The 16,607-nt window shown below is 41.2% G+C and overlaps 1 protein-coding gene across 8 annotated transcripts in view; it reads right to left on the reverse strand.

The window, feature by feature from the left end:
• usp25 (ubiquitin specific peptidase 25) overlaps window positions 1-16,607 on the reverse strand; it is a 58,064-nt gene that overhangs the window by 17,156 nt on the left and 24,301 nt on the right. For 7 of the 8 annotated variants that reach the window (XM_086226444.1, XM_086226441.1, XM_086226445.1 and 4 more), the window contains exons 8-9: window positions 996-1,072; window positions 826-899 (exon numbers count right to left, since the gene is read on the reverse strand). In XM_086226444.1, the coding sequence (XP_086082570.1) occupies window positions 826-899; window positions 996-1,072 (151 nt within the window). The remainder of the gene's footprint in view (window positions 1-825; window positions 900-995; window positions 1,073-16,607) is intronic. The other variant, XM_086226442.1, reaches the window with a different exon arrangement.

The following is a 16,607-nucleotide window of genomic DNA, read 5'->3' on the forward strand; positions in this document are numbered from 1 at the left end:
TTGCAGACAGAAAGTTGCAGTGGAGCCGAAAACAGTGGAGTTTTTTGCAACTACAACTGATCTTTGGTCAAGCCGTACGGCAGAGCCATACCAGAGCATTACATTGATGATGACTTAAATCTAAAAGCTTGCTGCCTTCAAGCATCCAATATGAATTATTGCTTGTGTTAGAGGAGAAACACATGAAAAGAGGACCTTGAAAAAATAATCGCATATTAAATCACAATATTGAGGGAAAAAAAAATCACAATTAGATTATTTTCCAAAATTGTTCAGCCCTCATCTGATTTGACATATTCGCTGACCAGAAGCTGAAATGATTGCTTCAGATCGTGAGCCAGCTGCAGAACTCAGTACAGTTACATAGGTTAGTGAATGGAAACTGCTTCGCCATTCTTCCAGTTCTTTCACAGTAACTTGCTCATCATGACTAAAAGCAGCTGCACAGAGCTCTCCAGCTGCCAAAAAAAAAACCCAAAACAAAGAGCAAGAGAGGAGTTGCTAGCAGACATGCAGATGAGGTATTAAGGTCATTTTAGAAGCAGCAGTCCACTGGTCCAGCTTTTGGTGGCTTTGGGCTAGTATTGTCATGCATAATAAGCACAATGTCAATCAGCCATCAAGGTCTTTGATGATCAATGCAACCACACTCTTCCTCTACATTGACTACATCTCATTAAGACAAGGTCACCTTTCACTACCAGGAGCAAAGACTGGCTTGCTTGATGGCAGTAGACATCAAAACATATAAACATTTTGTCTCTGTGATTCTTTAACTGGTGATCATTTTGTCTTTATTGGTTTTAATGTAACACCTCATCTTACCTTCCAGGACACCGACAGCAAGGAAACGTCCATAGAAAAGCTCCACCATGGGGTTCTTTGGCTTCTCGCCCTCCCTGACAACAGCAACAAAAACATTGGTGCCAAACTTGTTTATAGCTCTGCCTTAATAACATAAGCAGTTGACATTTAAGTCTCAGCTTGCAGTTTACCGGTCTTCTTCAGCCTTCATTTGGAAGGCGTCCTCCAGCCAGTCCAGCAGCTTGTGGGTGAACTCGCTCACATCCTGCTGTTGAACAAATCACAGGCATACATACAAGATGGCCAATTACAGGACTGCCTTTGGAAGGTCACACAGTCACATTACACACAAATAGATATAATCAGTCAAATCAATGCCCTGTCTGTCATCTGCTGATATCTACTGAGCTTTGGTTTTGAGATGATTTATCTTCCTGGATGAGCTAACAGATTATGACTTCAAAAGCCCACCTGCATGCCCTGGGGCCGTGAACTCATAGACATTAATGCTGCCTGGTGATTTGGGTCAATGCCTACCCAACCTGACTAATACACAGAGGATTGCCATTACTGATGAATAGAGAGGCTAGGAGCATGACATTAGTTAACCTCAACACACACTAGTTTAGCATGACTGCCTTTGTAAGGAGAAGAGCCAAAGACATTCTATACGTGGGTCACATTATAGGATATATGCACCAGGCAGCTAATTCCTTGTCAATATTATTTTTACATAGCTCAGCAGAGGATGATTTGGGTTTGAGGATTAATAGCTATGGATAAGAGAGGTTAACAGTCCTGTATTCCATTGAGCTGAGTCAGTCAAAAGACAATTAAACTGAGCAGCCAAGCATGAGGCAAAGGACAAGGCACAAAGAGCAGATTAAAAGTACTTCATTTCATATTTACAGTGTTTTCACACAGCTGAAATGAGCTTATGTTTGCAGGGATTAAAAAAAAAATTGTTTCAACCAACAGAAATGTCTCAGAAGTATTCATATTCCCAAACTGTGGCTATGCAATTAAGAAATCGCACTATAGTAAAGAATGCCGCATAGGTTTTACAGACATGGAAGAAGTATGAGGAAGCAAATTACACTTTCACACCTTTGACTTGCTCATCTAATGGTGTGTGTAACATGGGACTGGAAAAATAGGCCAATGCAGGACTGATAGGAAAGATTGGAAAGTGATTTGTTGGGAAGAGTAAGTGTGAAGAAGAGTTGCTTGGAGTGGGGGGAATCTTACAGAAGGATAACGAGAAGTTATTTTAGTAGAAGGTCAAGGAAGGAGTATAGTGGTCCTGCAAAGTATATGTAAGCATATTATGATAGCAGCAGTGTTACATTTATTGCAACATGGGTAAAAGTAACTGCAGATATCTTCTCAAATTTCCCTTCTGTGAGACTTTTGACCAGACTAGATTGGAAAATCTAAAAGAAAAATTAAACTTGCGCCAGGACAGAAACAAACAAACCACCTGGAGGGATGAAAGTATGCAACGGAGAGTGGAATCCCAAATAGCTTTGCTTACCGATCACACAAAAACCTTAACCTGTACTAGAGGTAAAAGAATCCAGTAATGATGACAGTGCTGATCCCTAATTGGATTCAAGATTCCCCAAACTCGGAGGTAAACAATCAGAGAAATGGTGAAGGGTAGGTTGGAGCAACCAAAAGTAAAAAAACAGGGAAGGCTAAATCAGCAAAACTGGCTTCTCTGATCACAACAGGAAAAAATGTTGTTCACAAGCCTTGGAACTGACGTTGTCGTCATCGCCCTCCTCTGTTTGTCCAGATCCAGGTCGCAGGGGCAGCAGCCTCAGCAAGGAAGCCCAGACTGTCCTCTCCCCAGTAGTGTTGTCAAAAATATTGATTTATTGATTAAATATCGATTCTGAAAAGTAAAAACGGTACTAAATGACTTTTCAATGATATCGATACTCTATCTGCCTCCTTGGTTTACACATGCGCCGCCAACACACACCCACACACAGAGCGCTGTCCTGGGGGCGAGCCATCGTGCAGCAGCCCCTCCCCTCCTGCCTCGCTCACACAGACGCCACTGGCTGTATTTTTTTTTTTTAGTGTCGTCGCTCTACGTGTGTAAGTTGCCATGAGATGGCGTCTGCAGGACCTTTGCAACCAGTTTTAATAAATAAACAACACAGCAGAAGTGCTGTTTGGAGGTTCTTTGGATTTGATTCGGATGAACAAGGAAAGCCAAAGGACAGCAGCAAGCTGAGATGCAAGAGATGCAACAGAACTGTGCTGACAAAAGGAGCAAACACGACGAATTTAGCAAAGCATCTCCAAGACAGACACCCGGACCTGTCTAGTTTTAGAGGTAGAGGTTGGTAACAGTAGAACTTGAGGTATGTGTTGCCTAGAGTTATCACATCTATCAGTGTTTACTTTAACATGTTGTCTTGTTAGCGAGCGGTAGCTTAAGCTAATTGACAGTACGTTACATATATTAAAACTTATTTGCATACTGTTAATGTGTAAAGAATAACTTGTAAGAGTTCTCTACCTCAAGAATAAAGTTCTTTATTTTTCTTTAAATAAAAAAACATTTTTGCACTAAATTCTGAGTGGTTGCTTAGTACCGAAAATCAAATTGAATATCAATATTTTTCAAAATATTGTATCGAAGTGTGAAATCCAGTATCGTGACAACACTACTTCCCAGCCACTTCCACTAGCTCTTTCGGGGGAATCCCGAGGCATTTCCAGGCCAGCTGAGAGATACAATTCCTCCAGTGTGTCCTGGGTCGCCCCGAGGCCTCCTCCTGGTCGGACATGCCTGGAAGATCTCCGAGGGAGGTGTCCAGGAGGCATCCTCACCAGATTCCCAAACCACCTCAACTGACACTGTATTCACGATCTCGTTCTTTTGGTCATTACCCAAAGCTGACCGGTAAATTGAGAGCCTTGTCTTTTGGCTAAGCTCCCTCTTTACCACAACGGACTGGTTTAGCACCCGCATCACTGCGGATGCTGTCAACCAAGACAGCCCTACAACATCCAGAGCCTTGAGATACCCAGGGTGGATCTCATCCATCCCCAGAGCCCTGCCACCGCGGAGTTGTTTCACTGTCTCAGAGACTTCTGCCGCAGAGATTAGATGACCTTACCATCTGATTTGAAAGATAAAATAATTGATGTCTATAAATTCCCCACAATCCCACAGACTTTGCCACAAATTCATTTTATTCCTCTTACAAAAATAAAGCAAGGTAAAGATGACAATTCTTGAGGCGTTCATGAAAATTTTATGAAGACAAAAGAAAAATTGTGGACTCTCACAGAAAAAGACTGATGAGTTTCCACCTGGATACCTGCAAAACACGTTTGTGAGTAGTCATCAAAGATTAAAGGAAAATTGCAAGTAACAATCGGATGGACAGGACAAACAATGTCTGAATTCGTGGAAATAGCCCAACACCACCGGGAAAACACAGAACGAATGCATGAAACTCTAATGTTTGCCCAAGTGTCTCACTACTCAGGCAGAGCAACCAGAGGAGGGCGCAGTAACATGGTCCCATATCGGAAGCCCATGTGGGCGGAATCTATGGGCCCCATAAGGGATATAAGTGGGTAGAGTGGGAATGGGGTGGAACTGGGTAACAGGATCTCAGACCAACATTGTTTCAGGAACACAGGCCCCATATGGGAAGCCCATATGGGCCTACTTTATGAGCCCAACAAGGGATATAAGTGGGCAAAGGAGGCATGGGCTAGAACCTGGTAACATTATCTGGGACCCATGTCAGTGAAACAACATGGGTCTCACATGGGAAACCCATTTGGGCTGACTGTATGGGCTTCATAAGGGATATGTGTGGGCTAAATGGGAATGGGCAGGAAGTAGAAAAGTTGTGTGGGCCCTGTGTGGGTTCAGTAACATGCACCCCACATGGTAAGCCCATGTGGGTGGACTCTATGGGCCCAATAACAGATATGAGTGGGCAGAATGGGAATGGGGTGGAACTGGGTAACATGATCTCAGACCAACATTGTTTCAGTAACGCGGACCCCATATGGGAAGCCCATATGGGCCTACTTTGTGGGTCCCACAAGGGATAAAACTGGGCAAAGTCAGCAGGGGCCGGGATCCATGTTGCTTCAGTTACATGGTCACATATGGTAGGCCCACGTGGGCATAAGGGATATAAGTAGCAGAGAGAGAATAGGCTGGAACTGGATAACATTATCTAGGTTCAATAAAGTGCTTAAGTTTTCTTTTTGTACAATAGAATCCCCAAATGCAAATTTAAAGCTGAAATTACTTTTAGAAATGAAATGGCAAAAGAGAAAGAAATACCTGCTTTATGGAGCCTATTTTGCAGCATAGATCAATTTGAATGCATAGGACTAACCCTAACTGACCTCAGGGACTACTTGGTGAGATATTGGTGTCAAAATTCCTTGCAGAACTGAAAAAATACTGGGATACTAAGTAGGATGTGTGAAATTCACAGGGGCACCTCATCTTGATCCCCTGATCCCCAATCTATAGCTCCTCCAGTGCTCATTCCCAGGGCCACATAGCAACACACTCTGCAGTTGCCATCAGTGTGTGCATTTTTTTTTTTTTTTTGCTTAAATTGCTCTTAAAATTGGAATTGTACTAAAAAAGACACTGAAAGGCCTGCTTTTGGGACCCTTTTTGTGTAGCAGCAATTTTGATGCACAAGAACCAGCATCTCCATATTCACCACCTCAGGGACTGAATGGTGCAATTTAGTAAATAAATTCCATGATACAATTTTATATATATAGAAATATAAAATGAAAAATTATACGGGCTGCACAGTGGTGCAGTGGTTAGCACTGTGGCCTCACAGCAAGAAGGTTCCGGGTTCGAGTCCCAGCTCAATTGGGGACATTTCTGTGTGGAGTTTGCATGTTCTCCCCCTGCGTGGGTTCTCTCCGGGTACTCCGGCTTCCTCCCACCGTCCAAAAGACATGCAATTTGGGGACTAGGCTGATTGGATTCTCTAAATTGACCATAGGTATGAATGTGAGTGTGCATGGTTGTTCGTCTCTGTATGTTGGCCCTGCAATGGACTGGCGACCTGTCCAGGGTGTACCCCGCCTCTCGGCAGTTGATGCTGGGATAGGCTCCAGCCCCCCGCGACCCTTACTAGTAAGGAATAAGCGGAAGACGACGACGATGGATGAAAAATTATACTGATTAAAAATAATATTACTAAAGTCTGTTTTTGTTTTTTGCTTGAAACTTCATTATGTTTCTGAAAAACATAATTTAAGAAGATCAGCACCCTTTAATTTTTTTGTGTATTATCAATCTGTTGTTGTTGTTGTTCTTGGCATGTGCTGGCATATTCACTGCTCCATAGTTTATGTGCAGGAACATTTTGTTTGACAAATGGTGTGATTTTATTCTAAAAAGGCAGACCCTGTGGCCAGGTTTTTCAACATTAGGAGTTTAGGTCTAATTGCAACGTACGGTCACGCTGCGCGCTTTTATTTTGATTTTTTTCGGAACAGCACCAACAGGAGCAAAGAGCTGCTGTTGGCATTAGCAGTAGTGCTTTCAACAACTGGTGAGTAGGACATCTGTCTTTCTATCGTGTAAAATTCTTGTATTAAACCATTATTTCTATCGAGATAGTTAACTAAGACACTGTGGAATGTGCAAAAATGCTTGTTTGAACTCAGCTGATGTTAGTATTCTTGTGAATGGTTTAGCTAACTTTAGCTAATGTTAGCACTTAGGCCTAGTTAACCTAATTAAGGTTAGTCAAAAAAACATTAACGTTACTGGTTTTATACAGCCCCTCTTGAAATAAATGGCAGAATAAACAATTTCCAAGCTGAATTAGCTCAGCAGCCAAATGTGGCAGCTATTTTTTTTTGCTACCACTGCTTTTTTCCTTTTAGTTTTGTGTGACTGAGTTAAAAGACATTCGTCAGTATTGTACAAAACAAGCAGTGTAAGCAGTGCTGAGTGTAACATTCCATTAACTGTTTAAACTATATCCGTTTCAGCTGCAGTTTTACGATTCTAGGCTTACAGTGTTTGTTTTTCCTGAGAGTTCAAGTATGCATGTTAAGAAAATGCTGTCTTTCCCAGGTTCAAACGCAAGTTGGATTCATCTTAGAAGGCTCCATTTTATCACTGATATTGTTTTTGAACTACAATTATACTATATATACTATTATCATAACAATATACAGTTATAATAGTATTAATATATAGTACTATTATAGTACTAGTTCTAGTACTTCATCCTAGCTCTTATTTCTGAGAGTCCCATTAATTAACAGCTTAATGTAGTTATCAAGGAGTGTAATTATTGTCTCATTAGTTAATATGTGTGAATGCATCTGACATTATTACTCAGAAAAAATATAACAAATCCACACAAAATAAGAACTCTCCCACTGTTACATTTCTAGGCTGGCTGTATAGTTTTCATCTACAAGTGTGTGAATTTAACCTAAAATTTTATTTTATAGTTGGTGGGTGAATGTTCACACAATATTTACCTGTGCAAAAACAAAATTATAAAAAGGGCCTCCTGTTGACTTCTCTCAACCATTGTCTTCCACATTAAGATTTATGCAGATCACCGCTCTTCACACATGGTTGGAAAGTGTTCTTCTGTGCCATGTAAGTAATTTGAATGTAATAGTTTGCCATATGGGCACAATGAATCTGTTGTCAGTTCATGCTAATTTGTCATTTTCAGTTGTCATATTATTGCACTTGCAAGCTCAAAAATTGTAGTTGGCCACATGAAGTTCATGATGGTGGACAGTCTGCTCAGTTTCATTCATTCTGTAAGTGTGTTTGTGTGTGTGCGTGTGTGTGTGTGTGTAAGATGAAGGATAAAACAGGGTCAGCAGTGCTAGTGTTTTGATTGATGGCTACAAAATTGGATAGAATTAGATAGCATAGTTTTGTTTTTTAAACTTACTTCTTAAATATTAACCCTTGTGCACCCCTTTAAAAAAAGTAATGTAGAGATCTCTCTCTGAAAAAAAAATTTAGAATATTTCTGAATATTTTTTCCACTTTTATTGAGTCAGATCTTTTCATCAACTGAAGTCCTGTTCAAAACTATTAGATTTTCATTCATTTCAAAAATAATTTTAACCTTTTAATGCCATTTTTGGAGTTTAAAACCAGATTTCCTTGTGCAATAAACAAAATATTTCAGCTTCTGAGTAGTGGGTAGTTTTCTTTAAAGTTTCTCACTTACCAATGTTAAGTTGAACCACCTCAAAGAAGAAGAGTTGAATTTGATTTTAGATTAGACCTACAGTGTACATTATATTATTATTTAGTGTGCTTTGCTTACATGGGAGGCGGACCAGTTATCCAAACCAATCGAACAAAATTATGATATAGTTCAAGCCATTTTTCATGTGGGAAACATTGTGGTCTCCTGTGTATTTTGGTGAAATGGATTACTTCCATTACAATTCAAGGACAAGGAGGAGGAAAATCAAAGCTAGAGTGCAGCAGCATTTAATGACCCTTGCCATGGACGCTGTGGACCAGGCGGATCAGGCTGTGGACCAGGCAGATCAGGCTGTGGACCAGGCAGTGCAGCCAGTGGATCAAGAAATGCAGGCAGTGGGCCAAGATGTGCAGGTTGAGAAGAACAATGGTGATGAGGCTGTAAATCTGCAGTTGGACTTTGACAGTGATGTTGATTACTTTTACATATGTAGTGATTGTGATGAAGGTCCTGCCCATGATTTCACTGAAGAGGAACCCCACTCTGATGTGAAGAGGAAACTAGCTGAATGGGCAGCTAACCGTCAGGTGTCTCATTCCGAACTGTCAGAGTTACCAGCAATACTCTTGGAGCTAGGTCTGGATGTACCCAAGGATCCCAGAACTCTCCTCGGTACAGTGAAAGATTGTGAGGTCAAAGAGATGGGACGGGGAAGTTACTACCACTTTGGGCTTGCAAATGCAATATTGTCAGAACTCAAAATGATAAATGAGCATGAACTGATAACAGACACATTGACTCTTCGTGTGAATGTTGATGGTTTGCCTCTTTCAAGGAGCTCTAATATGCAGCTCTGGCCTATAATGGGTCAAATAGTTGAACTACCAAAAGCAAAAGTTGTTGTCATAGATGTATATGCAGGTCCCTGTAAACCTGAATCTGTGAACAACTACATGCATGATTTTATTGAAGATTTAAAAGCCATCACAACAACTGGTGTAATGTTACGTGGGAAACAGTACAATGTTGCACTTCCAGATGCTTTTATTTGTGACACCCCAGCAAGAGCTTTTTTAAAATGTATCAAAGGTCATGGTGGCTATAGTTCTTGTGTGCGTTGCACACAGCATGGCATTTATGTTGACGGCAGAGTTGTGTTTCCAGATATGGATTCCAGCTTGAGGACAGACACTCAGTTTGAACAAGTATCTGATGAAGACCACCATCACTCTAAATCACCTCTCCATGGGCTAGGCATTGGTATGGTTTCTGCTTTTCCTCTAGACTAAATGCATTTAGTTTGCTTGGGGATTGTGCATAAATTGATTGCTCTGTGGTTTAAGGGGCCATTGCAATGTTGGGTTCCATCTTCTGTCCTTTCCACCATCTTTCATCACTTGAAACTGTGTTGACAAAACTTAACCCCGGAGTTTCTCCAGAAAGCCAAGATCTTTGTCCAAATACGGCCAGTGGAAGGCTGCAGAATTCAGGCAGTTCTTATTATATACAGGGCCAGTTGTGCTTTTTCAAAGGTTGCCCAATCAACATTACAGAAACTTCCTGGTTTTGTCATGTGCTGTGAGAATAATTCTATCTCCTCTGTGTAGAGAGTTCTGTGGTTTTGCCAGAAAATTGTTATGATTCTTTGTTACCAACTTTGCTAAGATATATGGGACTAGATTTCTGGTTAACAATACCCACAGTCTCATACATTTAGCAGATGATGCTGAGAAATATGGCCCTCTGGATTCAGTTTTATGTTTTCCTTTTGAGTAGGGATGCACGATAGTATCGGTAGCATATCGGTAAGGCCCCGTTAATGGCCCAAAAATGCCGTATTGGTATCGAACCAATGTCAAAATACACCCGATAGTGTTTCCCCGATAGTTTTCCTGAAATAATAACGTGTTCGCCTCCACCAATGCCTGGTAACATAGGCAGAGACCCTCCGCCACGCTGTAGTCTTCTCCCCAACAGGCGGCAGCAGCCTACTAAACCAGGAAATACATGCAGTCACACGCGAGAAAGGAGAACAAACAAACAAACGAGAGCGAAAGCAAGAAAAATGTCTCTGCTGTGGAATTATTTTAAAGTCAAAGAAACTGACATCAGACTTGCCATATGTGACGGCTGTTCAGGTGAAATATCTCGAGGAGGGAATAAACCATCGTCATTTAACACCACGAAGTTAAAGACCCATCTGAAGTGCAAGCACCCGGAGAAGTTCAATGAGCTGAACGCGACAGAGAGTGAGGCAGCAAAACAGAAGAAAACTACCGCCACCCGCCGCCCCACTCCCCCCACACAGCTGTCTGTTGGAGAGTTACTTGAAAAAGCAAAACCATTCCGCCGTGACAACCCGAAGGTAAAGGCATTAAACGCTTAAGTAATGGAGTTTATTGCACTCAACAATCAACCATTTTCAGTAGTGGAAGATGCGGGATTCCGCAGGCTAGTTTCACAACTAGACCCCCGGTATAATCTACCCAGCCGGCGCTACTTTTCAGATGTCGCATTAATGGAGCTCAACAACCGGTCACAGCACACGTTAAAAGAGCTCCTCGCTGCCAACAGTCACATAAGCTTCACAACAGATATTTGGACGTCTGATGTAAGTCCCATGAGCATGATAAGCTTAACAGCCCAGTGGATCGCAGAAGATTTCACTCTACAAAAAATGGGAAAATGGGACATTCCTAAAGAGAAGGTACATGTTATCCTGCAGGACAACGCTTGCAACATGGCGAGGGCAGCATCAGATGGTGAATATGCAAGTTTACCATGCATGGCTCATAGCCTCCAACTGGCGGTGAATGAAGGTGTCCTGTCCCAGCAAAACATCACCAACATACTGAAAGTGGGGAGAAAGATAGTTGGGCATTTCAAGCATTCACAGCTTGCATACAGCCAGCTACAAGATGTGCAGATCAGCCTGGGAATGAAAATCAAGAGGCTCCAGCAAGACATTGTGACTTGATGGAACTCTACGTTTTATATGATGGAGAGCTTGCTGGAGCAGAGGCGCGCGCTGGGTGTAAATGCCACTGATCACGAGTTGCCTGCAACTCCGAATGCAACCCAGTGGGGGGTCATGGAGAATATGCTGTCAATACTCGCACCCTTCGAGGAACTGACCAGAGAAATCAGTTCATCCACGGGCTCTGTATCTGATGTTATTCCCTCCATCTTAGCACTGACGCGCCTGTTAAACATGAGCGCCGACAGAGACCAAGGGATTCAAACAGCGAAACGCACTCTCCTTACTGCCGTGAACCGTCGTTTTGCTGACATCCAAACTGAACCCCTGTACTGTTTGGCAACTCTCCTGGACCCCAGGTATAAAGACCGGTACTTTGACAGAGAGAACAAACAAAGTGCACTCGACATGTTGAAGGCCACTGTGGACTAGTTGGAAACGTGCAGCAGTGCTGGCGAGAAAAATATGGTGGGAAGACCACAGGGTCCTGTGCAACAAATTGCCAGACGTGTCTATGAAAGGCAACTATTTCCTCACATGTCAAAAGACAGGCCTGAAGGTGTGAACTGAAACATCTGGACCACTGCCAACAGATGTTTCCATGCACCACGGTGTTCAATCCAAGATGTATAAACTCAAAGACACAATAATCTCAAACTCCAGTGGTTCCAATTGTTTTGAACTGGGGGGCAAAGTTGCAATTGTGAGGAACATTTTGCATTCCACTACAGAAAGACATGTAGTGTATGACCTTTTTGAGACAAAGGCATGTTTTTTCAACTACCCCATTGACTCAACATGTCTTGGAATTTGTTTACAATCTAAACTATCTGGTCAGCTTGCCAGTGCTCCAGTAACAGACTTCACAAAACCACTGCTGTTATTGCCTCTTGGGAAAATGTTTGTGGCTTTGCCTCAGCTACACAGAACATAACATGATGAACTTTGTAGGATGCCCTCATTCAGTGTGGTGGAGTTTGTGGATGAAATTAACCCTGATGGCTACAAGAAGGTGGACATCATTTCATCAGAGTGGTTCGAGGGCACCGATGAAAAATTATGCTGGTGGCCACCAGCCACATTGCTTAATGTGACCAAGGCTGTGAAACAGGGCACACTACCAGCTCAAAACTGGATTCTGTGTAATGTGCGCGTGACGGGAAATGCAGGTAACTTTGATTTTCCTCATTAACTACTGCTCTATTTCCTTTACCTACTTTAAAGCCCCTGTGATCCCGAACTTATTTTGTTTGTGTAGATTTTTCTCTACAGAGTTCTCTGAGCTAATTGGTCAAGGGCTGGTGTAGTCGTAGATCGTCATTAAGAACAAACAGGATCATACCAAACTCGATACATTCAGTTCAATTGATTTCATTCCTCAGATGTGATAGTAGGTGTGCTCTTGTTTGGTTGGATACCTGCAGCTACAATATCCCCCTGCCGATTAGACATCTGCTTCATATTATGTATACTGTATGTGCATGTTTATTTCAATTACCGCAAATTCCGGACGATAGAGCGCACCGTTATGTAAGCCGCAGATGCTTATTTTAGGGAAAAAAATCAACTTTGTACACGTATAAGCCGTACCGGTAAATAAGCCGCAGTGCACGGCGGAAACACCTCGGCCGCCCGTTCTCTGCGCGTTGACCCAGTCTTTCAGAGCGTTTTCAAGATCGGGCCATCTGCAATTATGACCTCTGAAAGCTTTTGTAGTCTTTTTGCATTGGGTCAAGTTCGTCATGTTGCCGCCTCCAGCATCTCACCATCGATTCGTTTATGCCAAACTTACGTGCTGCAGCTCTATTTCCATCTTTAACCGCCAGATTGATTGCCTTTAACTTGAAAGCTGCATCATAAGCATTCCTTCTTCTGCTCTCCATCTTGAGGGTGAGTACAAATGACTGAAAATATCGTGTGATGCTCTTTTTACACTGCACCGCGGCATGGACTGGACGCTCCAAGTATAGTACTTAGAGAAATTACCATAACATTTGGCCAGGAATTTCCCTAAGTACGGTACTTGGAGCTGCCATCAGGAACAATAGGGAATTACTGCCCGCTGCCGCTGCCCGCCACACCCAAGGGTGAAGGTAAAATCCTCGTATAAGACGCACCGGAGTATAAGCCGCAGGACATGAAGCGTCGAAAAAAAGTTGCAGCTTATAGTCCAGAATTTACGGTAATACTGGTTTAAGGGCTGCAAAGTAGTGGTGTAGCTGTTGCGTTGTGGTTCATACAGACCAGGGTTTGCGTCATAGAAATCCTGTCATAATCTATTTTTATCCATCATTTTATTTTTTGTTTTTTAACGTTAATAGATGTATCTAATAGCATTTAATTTCCATTGTTTCAATTAGAAATAAATTTCAATCCAAATAAGCTATAAACTGTGTATTTATAAGGACATGAAAGAATAGATGAACAGACATCCACATTGTGCCTTCACTTTTGTCAGCACCATGTGAAGCAGGTGAATGATTTTTTCTCAACTAAAACCACTGACTGTGGCCACTGTGTGTAACCAGTTATATATGAGAGATTTACAAAATTAAACAATAGCTATTAAAGCATTAATAAACCATTCCCAAGAAATCAGCTGAAGAGCTTGAGTTCACCTCTGTTCACTGGTGCAGCCCTATCTGACACAACATGTCTGTGTTGATTGGATATTACTTGTGACTCCTAAACAATCATTTTTCAAACAATCATATTTACCATAGTAATACAGACAGTCATCTCTAATCTATTCTTTTTCCTCATTTGCTGATCTGAAAAATGAACTGAATAGTGACTCAAAACTGTGATGGGATCCATTCCAAATTGTGAATTTTGTGATCCATGACACCTATTTAAATGCCTATGGAAATCTAGTTTTGTTTTTACTTAACTCCTTTTATTTTCTGTCATTATATTTTACAGCCACTTATGCAGAGGCCAGGGTAAAGCTACATCAAGCTGAGTATACATCAGACCTGACAGACATCGAAGATGGTTTTCATAAAGAGAAAGTAGGTGTTTGTAGGGGAATACAGGTTAAAGTTCATTTCCATAATATAGAGGCAGTAGGTATGGTTAACCTTTTATATCTTCATATTAACCTTTCTAGGGCAAGGGCAAAAAACTTCCAGAGTCAGAGCAAACAACTAGAATCAAGTGACCATTCTGATTCAGAGGAGGAACTTCCACCCACTCCCCCAGAAAAACTCTGTGGACCAGCAGCAAAGAAAATGACCAGCCCGATCACCAGTCCCACTGCCCAGCAAGTTGCCAGTCCCACTGCCCAGCAGGTCACCAGCCCCACTGCCCAGAGGGTTGCAAGCCCCAGTTGTGAAGCCATGTTCTCTAAACTTATTACAATTGTCGAAGAAATTAAGGAGACCCAGAAGGTCCATGGTAAGATGCTTAATGTCCTGCTGAAGAAGCAAGATGAATCAGTGATTGAGGTTCCTGATGGAGTGGTCTTCCCTCTGGAAACTGAAAGCAGATGTTGAGGCTCTCGAGGAGAAACTGGGGGACCGCAGTCAAATTTCTACTGGTGTAAGGTTTTTTGTTTTTTCAAATTGATTTGCATTAGCCTACAAAATAAAAAAAATGTACTGCATTACAGTAAATTATATAAAATACTTCAAATGTTTAGTTGACTTTCCAGCTGAATTTTTAAATCTTTGAAGCTTATTGTCTTGGCAGTCAATGTAAGTCTTTTTTTCTCCTTTTGGCTCTCATCCCTCGGTTGCCATGGTGGCTGATATAGGGGGCACAAGTGTAGATGATGCAACAAGGCGAATGATGAAATACATTCTGTCAAACAAGATGGCATTGGACTGTAACATGTTTGGCCATCACGGGAAGAAGAAGTTTAAGGACGTCGTGCATGGTAAGTGAAGAACTTTCTATCTGCAGGTATGAAAGTTCTTCGTCGCCCCCCAAATTAGAGGAAAAAAATTACCACATGCACTATTGTTGCGCAGGGCTCGACAAGTGTTTCATTTGTATTTGAGACTAAAAATAGATTTGTGGATCTGTTAAATGCATTTAGGGGCACGTCTGCAAATAAAAAGTGTAATAAAATTCAGCTGAAGCAGATTTTTTTTTCGCTGGGTGCATTTCCTCTGCGGCAGTGCCCTTAGGCCCCAAGGAATCAAGGTTCGAGGGGTTGGGTGCATCACTGGCCTGCTCACACCGTCAGAGAGGTAGCATGACCAGATTGCACAGCATTTATCAATTTTGTTAACTATTCCTTTAAACCTAATAGATTGGAAACAGCATTGGATTTACATAAAAGCAAACTGACAATAGAAAAGCTGTTCAAAATCCCCCATTTCCTTTAAAAATGATCTTGGTCTGAAGTATTTAGATCGTGTAGGTTTAAGCCCTCTTACAACTTGAATGCTGTGTTAGAGAGTAGAAGAGCTGTTGGGCTTGACAGCCCATGAAAACCTATGGGAAGCGACCGCATGGCAGAAAAAAAAATTTGGCTGGGGAAGATAATTTGGCCTGAATTTTTTTTTAGTCAAATTATTTTTTTATTGCTTTAATCCCTATATCTAAGTGCAGTCCTCACTTTTTCACAGACTCTCTTTTTTGTTTTGTTTTTACTATGCACCAGTAAGGTGCACGTTGGCATTTTCAAATTAAAGTACATTAGAGGAAAAATGTCCCAAGAGATGAAAATGCAAGGAATCTTTGTCCTTGACTGAGCTATTTCAAGAACTGCTCATCAAATTTCTTCAGTAAAAATCCTAAAAAAAAAAAAACTAAAAAAAAACTATATACATATAGATAGCAATGTTTTTACTCAAATAATAGTGGTTCTATTGTCATTTCAAATCTGAAGCCTGCATTGTACCATTGAAGCCTCAACTTATGTGCATCAGTTATTGCTTTAAATGCATTTGAGCCTTTAATGTGAAATAAATGCGCTTCATTTTATTTTATGATTATTTGTATGCAAATAAAGCTCTCACAAAGCTGTCATATCAATTATGATTATGAGGGAATATTGTAATAAAATGTTTTATTAAGTATAATCACTTCATAAATATTTTCTTGTGCCTAAAATTCATAACGATTATCCATCATATCTCTCATACTTTTGCCAATATGGCCCTGAAGTTGGCCGTTGTACAATTCTAATTGGTGTTTAAAGAGAATATGTTTTTAATCATACTGTCAACCAAATTTGTTTTACAGAGGCTCTTAAGAAGAATTCATTGACAGCACAGGTGAACCAGCAGGAAGCAGAGAGGGCACTGTCGAAATGGTTCACTGGGGCAAGAGACAGAGGAGCACGAAGGGCATCCAGACAGCCAGTCCCAATTTAAACAGTACTGAGCAGTTGTGGCATATGAGTGAGTGCAGAAAATTTGTATTCAGGAACAAGTACAGTTACACTGTTAAAATACTACTCAGTTACTATTAGTATTTAACACTGTTTTCTTGCCAATGTTTGCCAAAAAGTTTGCAAAATGTTGACAAACTGTTACATTGTTTTTCTGGAGCAATTATTTTCACCAAAATGTTAGAAAATATTTGACTGAAAACCAGAAAATATTCATAAATAAAAAGTTGAAATCAGAGAATGTGGCCATTTTTTGGATTAGGTA

This window comes from Aulostomus chinensis, chromosome 15, assembly GCF_037954235.1.
Source record: "Aulostomus chinensis isolate RoL2024-O1b breed Wild chromosome 15, RoL_Achi_v1.0, whole genome shotgun sequence".
In the NCBI taxonomy this organism is placed as follows: domain Eukaryota; kingdom Metazoa; phylum Chordata; class Actinopteri; order Syngnathiformes; family Aulostomidae; genus Aulostomus; species Aulostomus chinensis.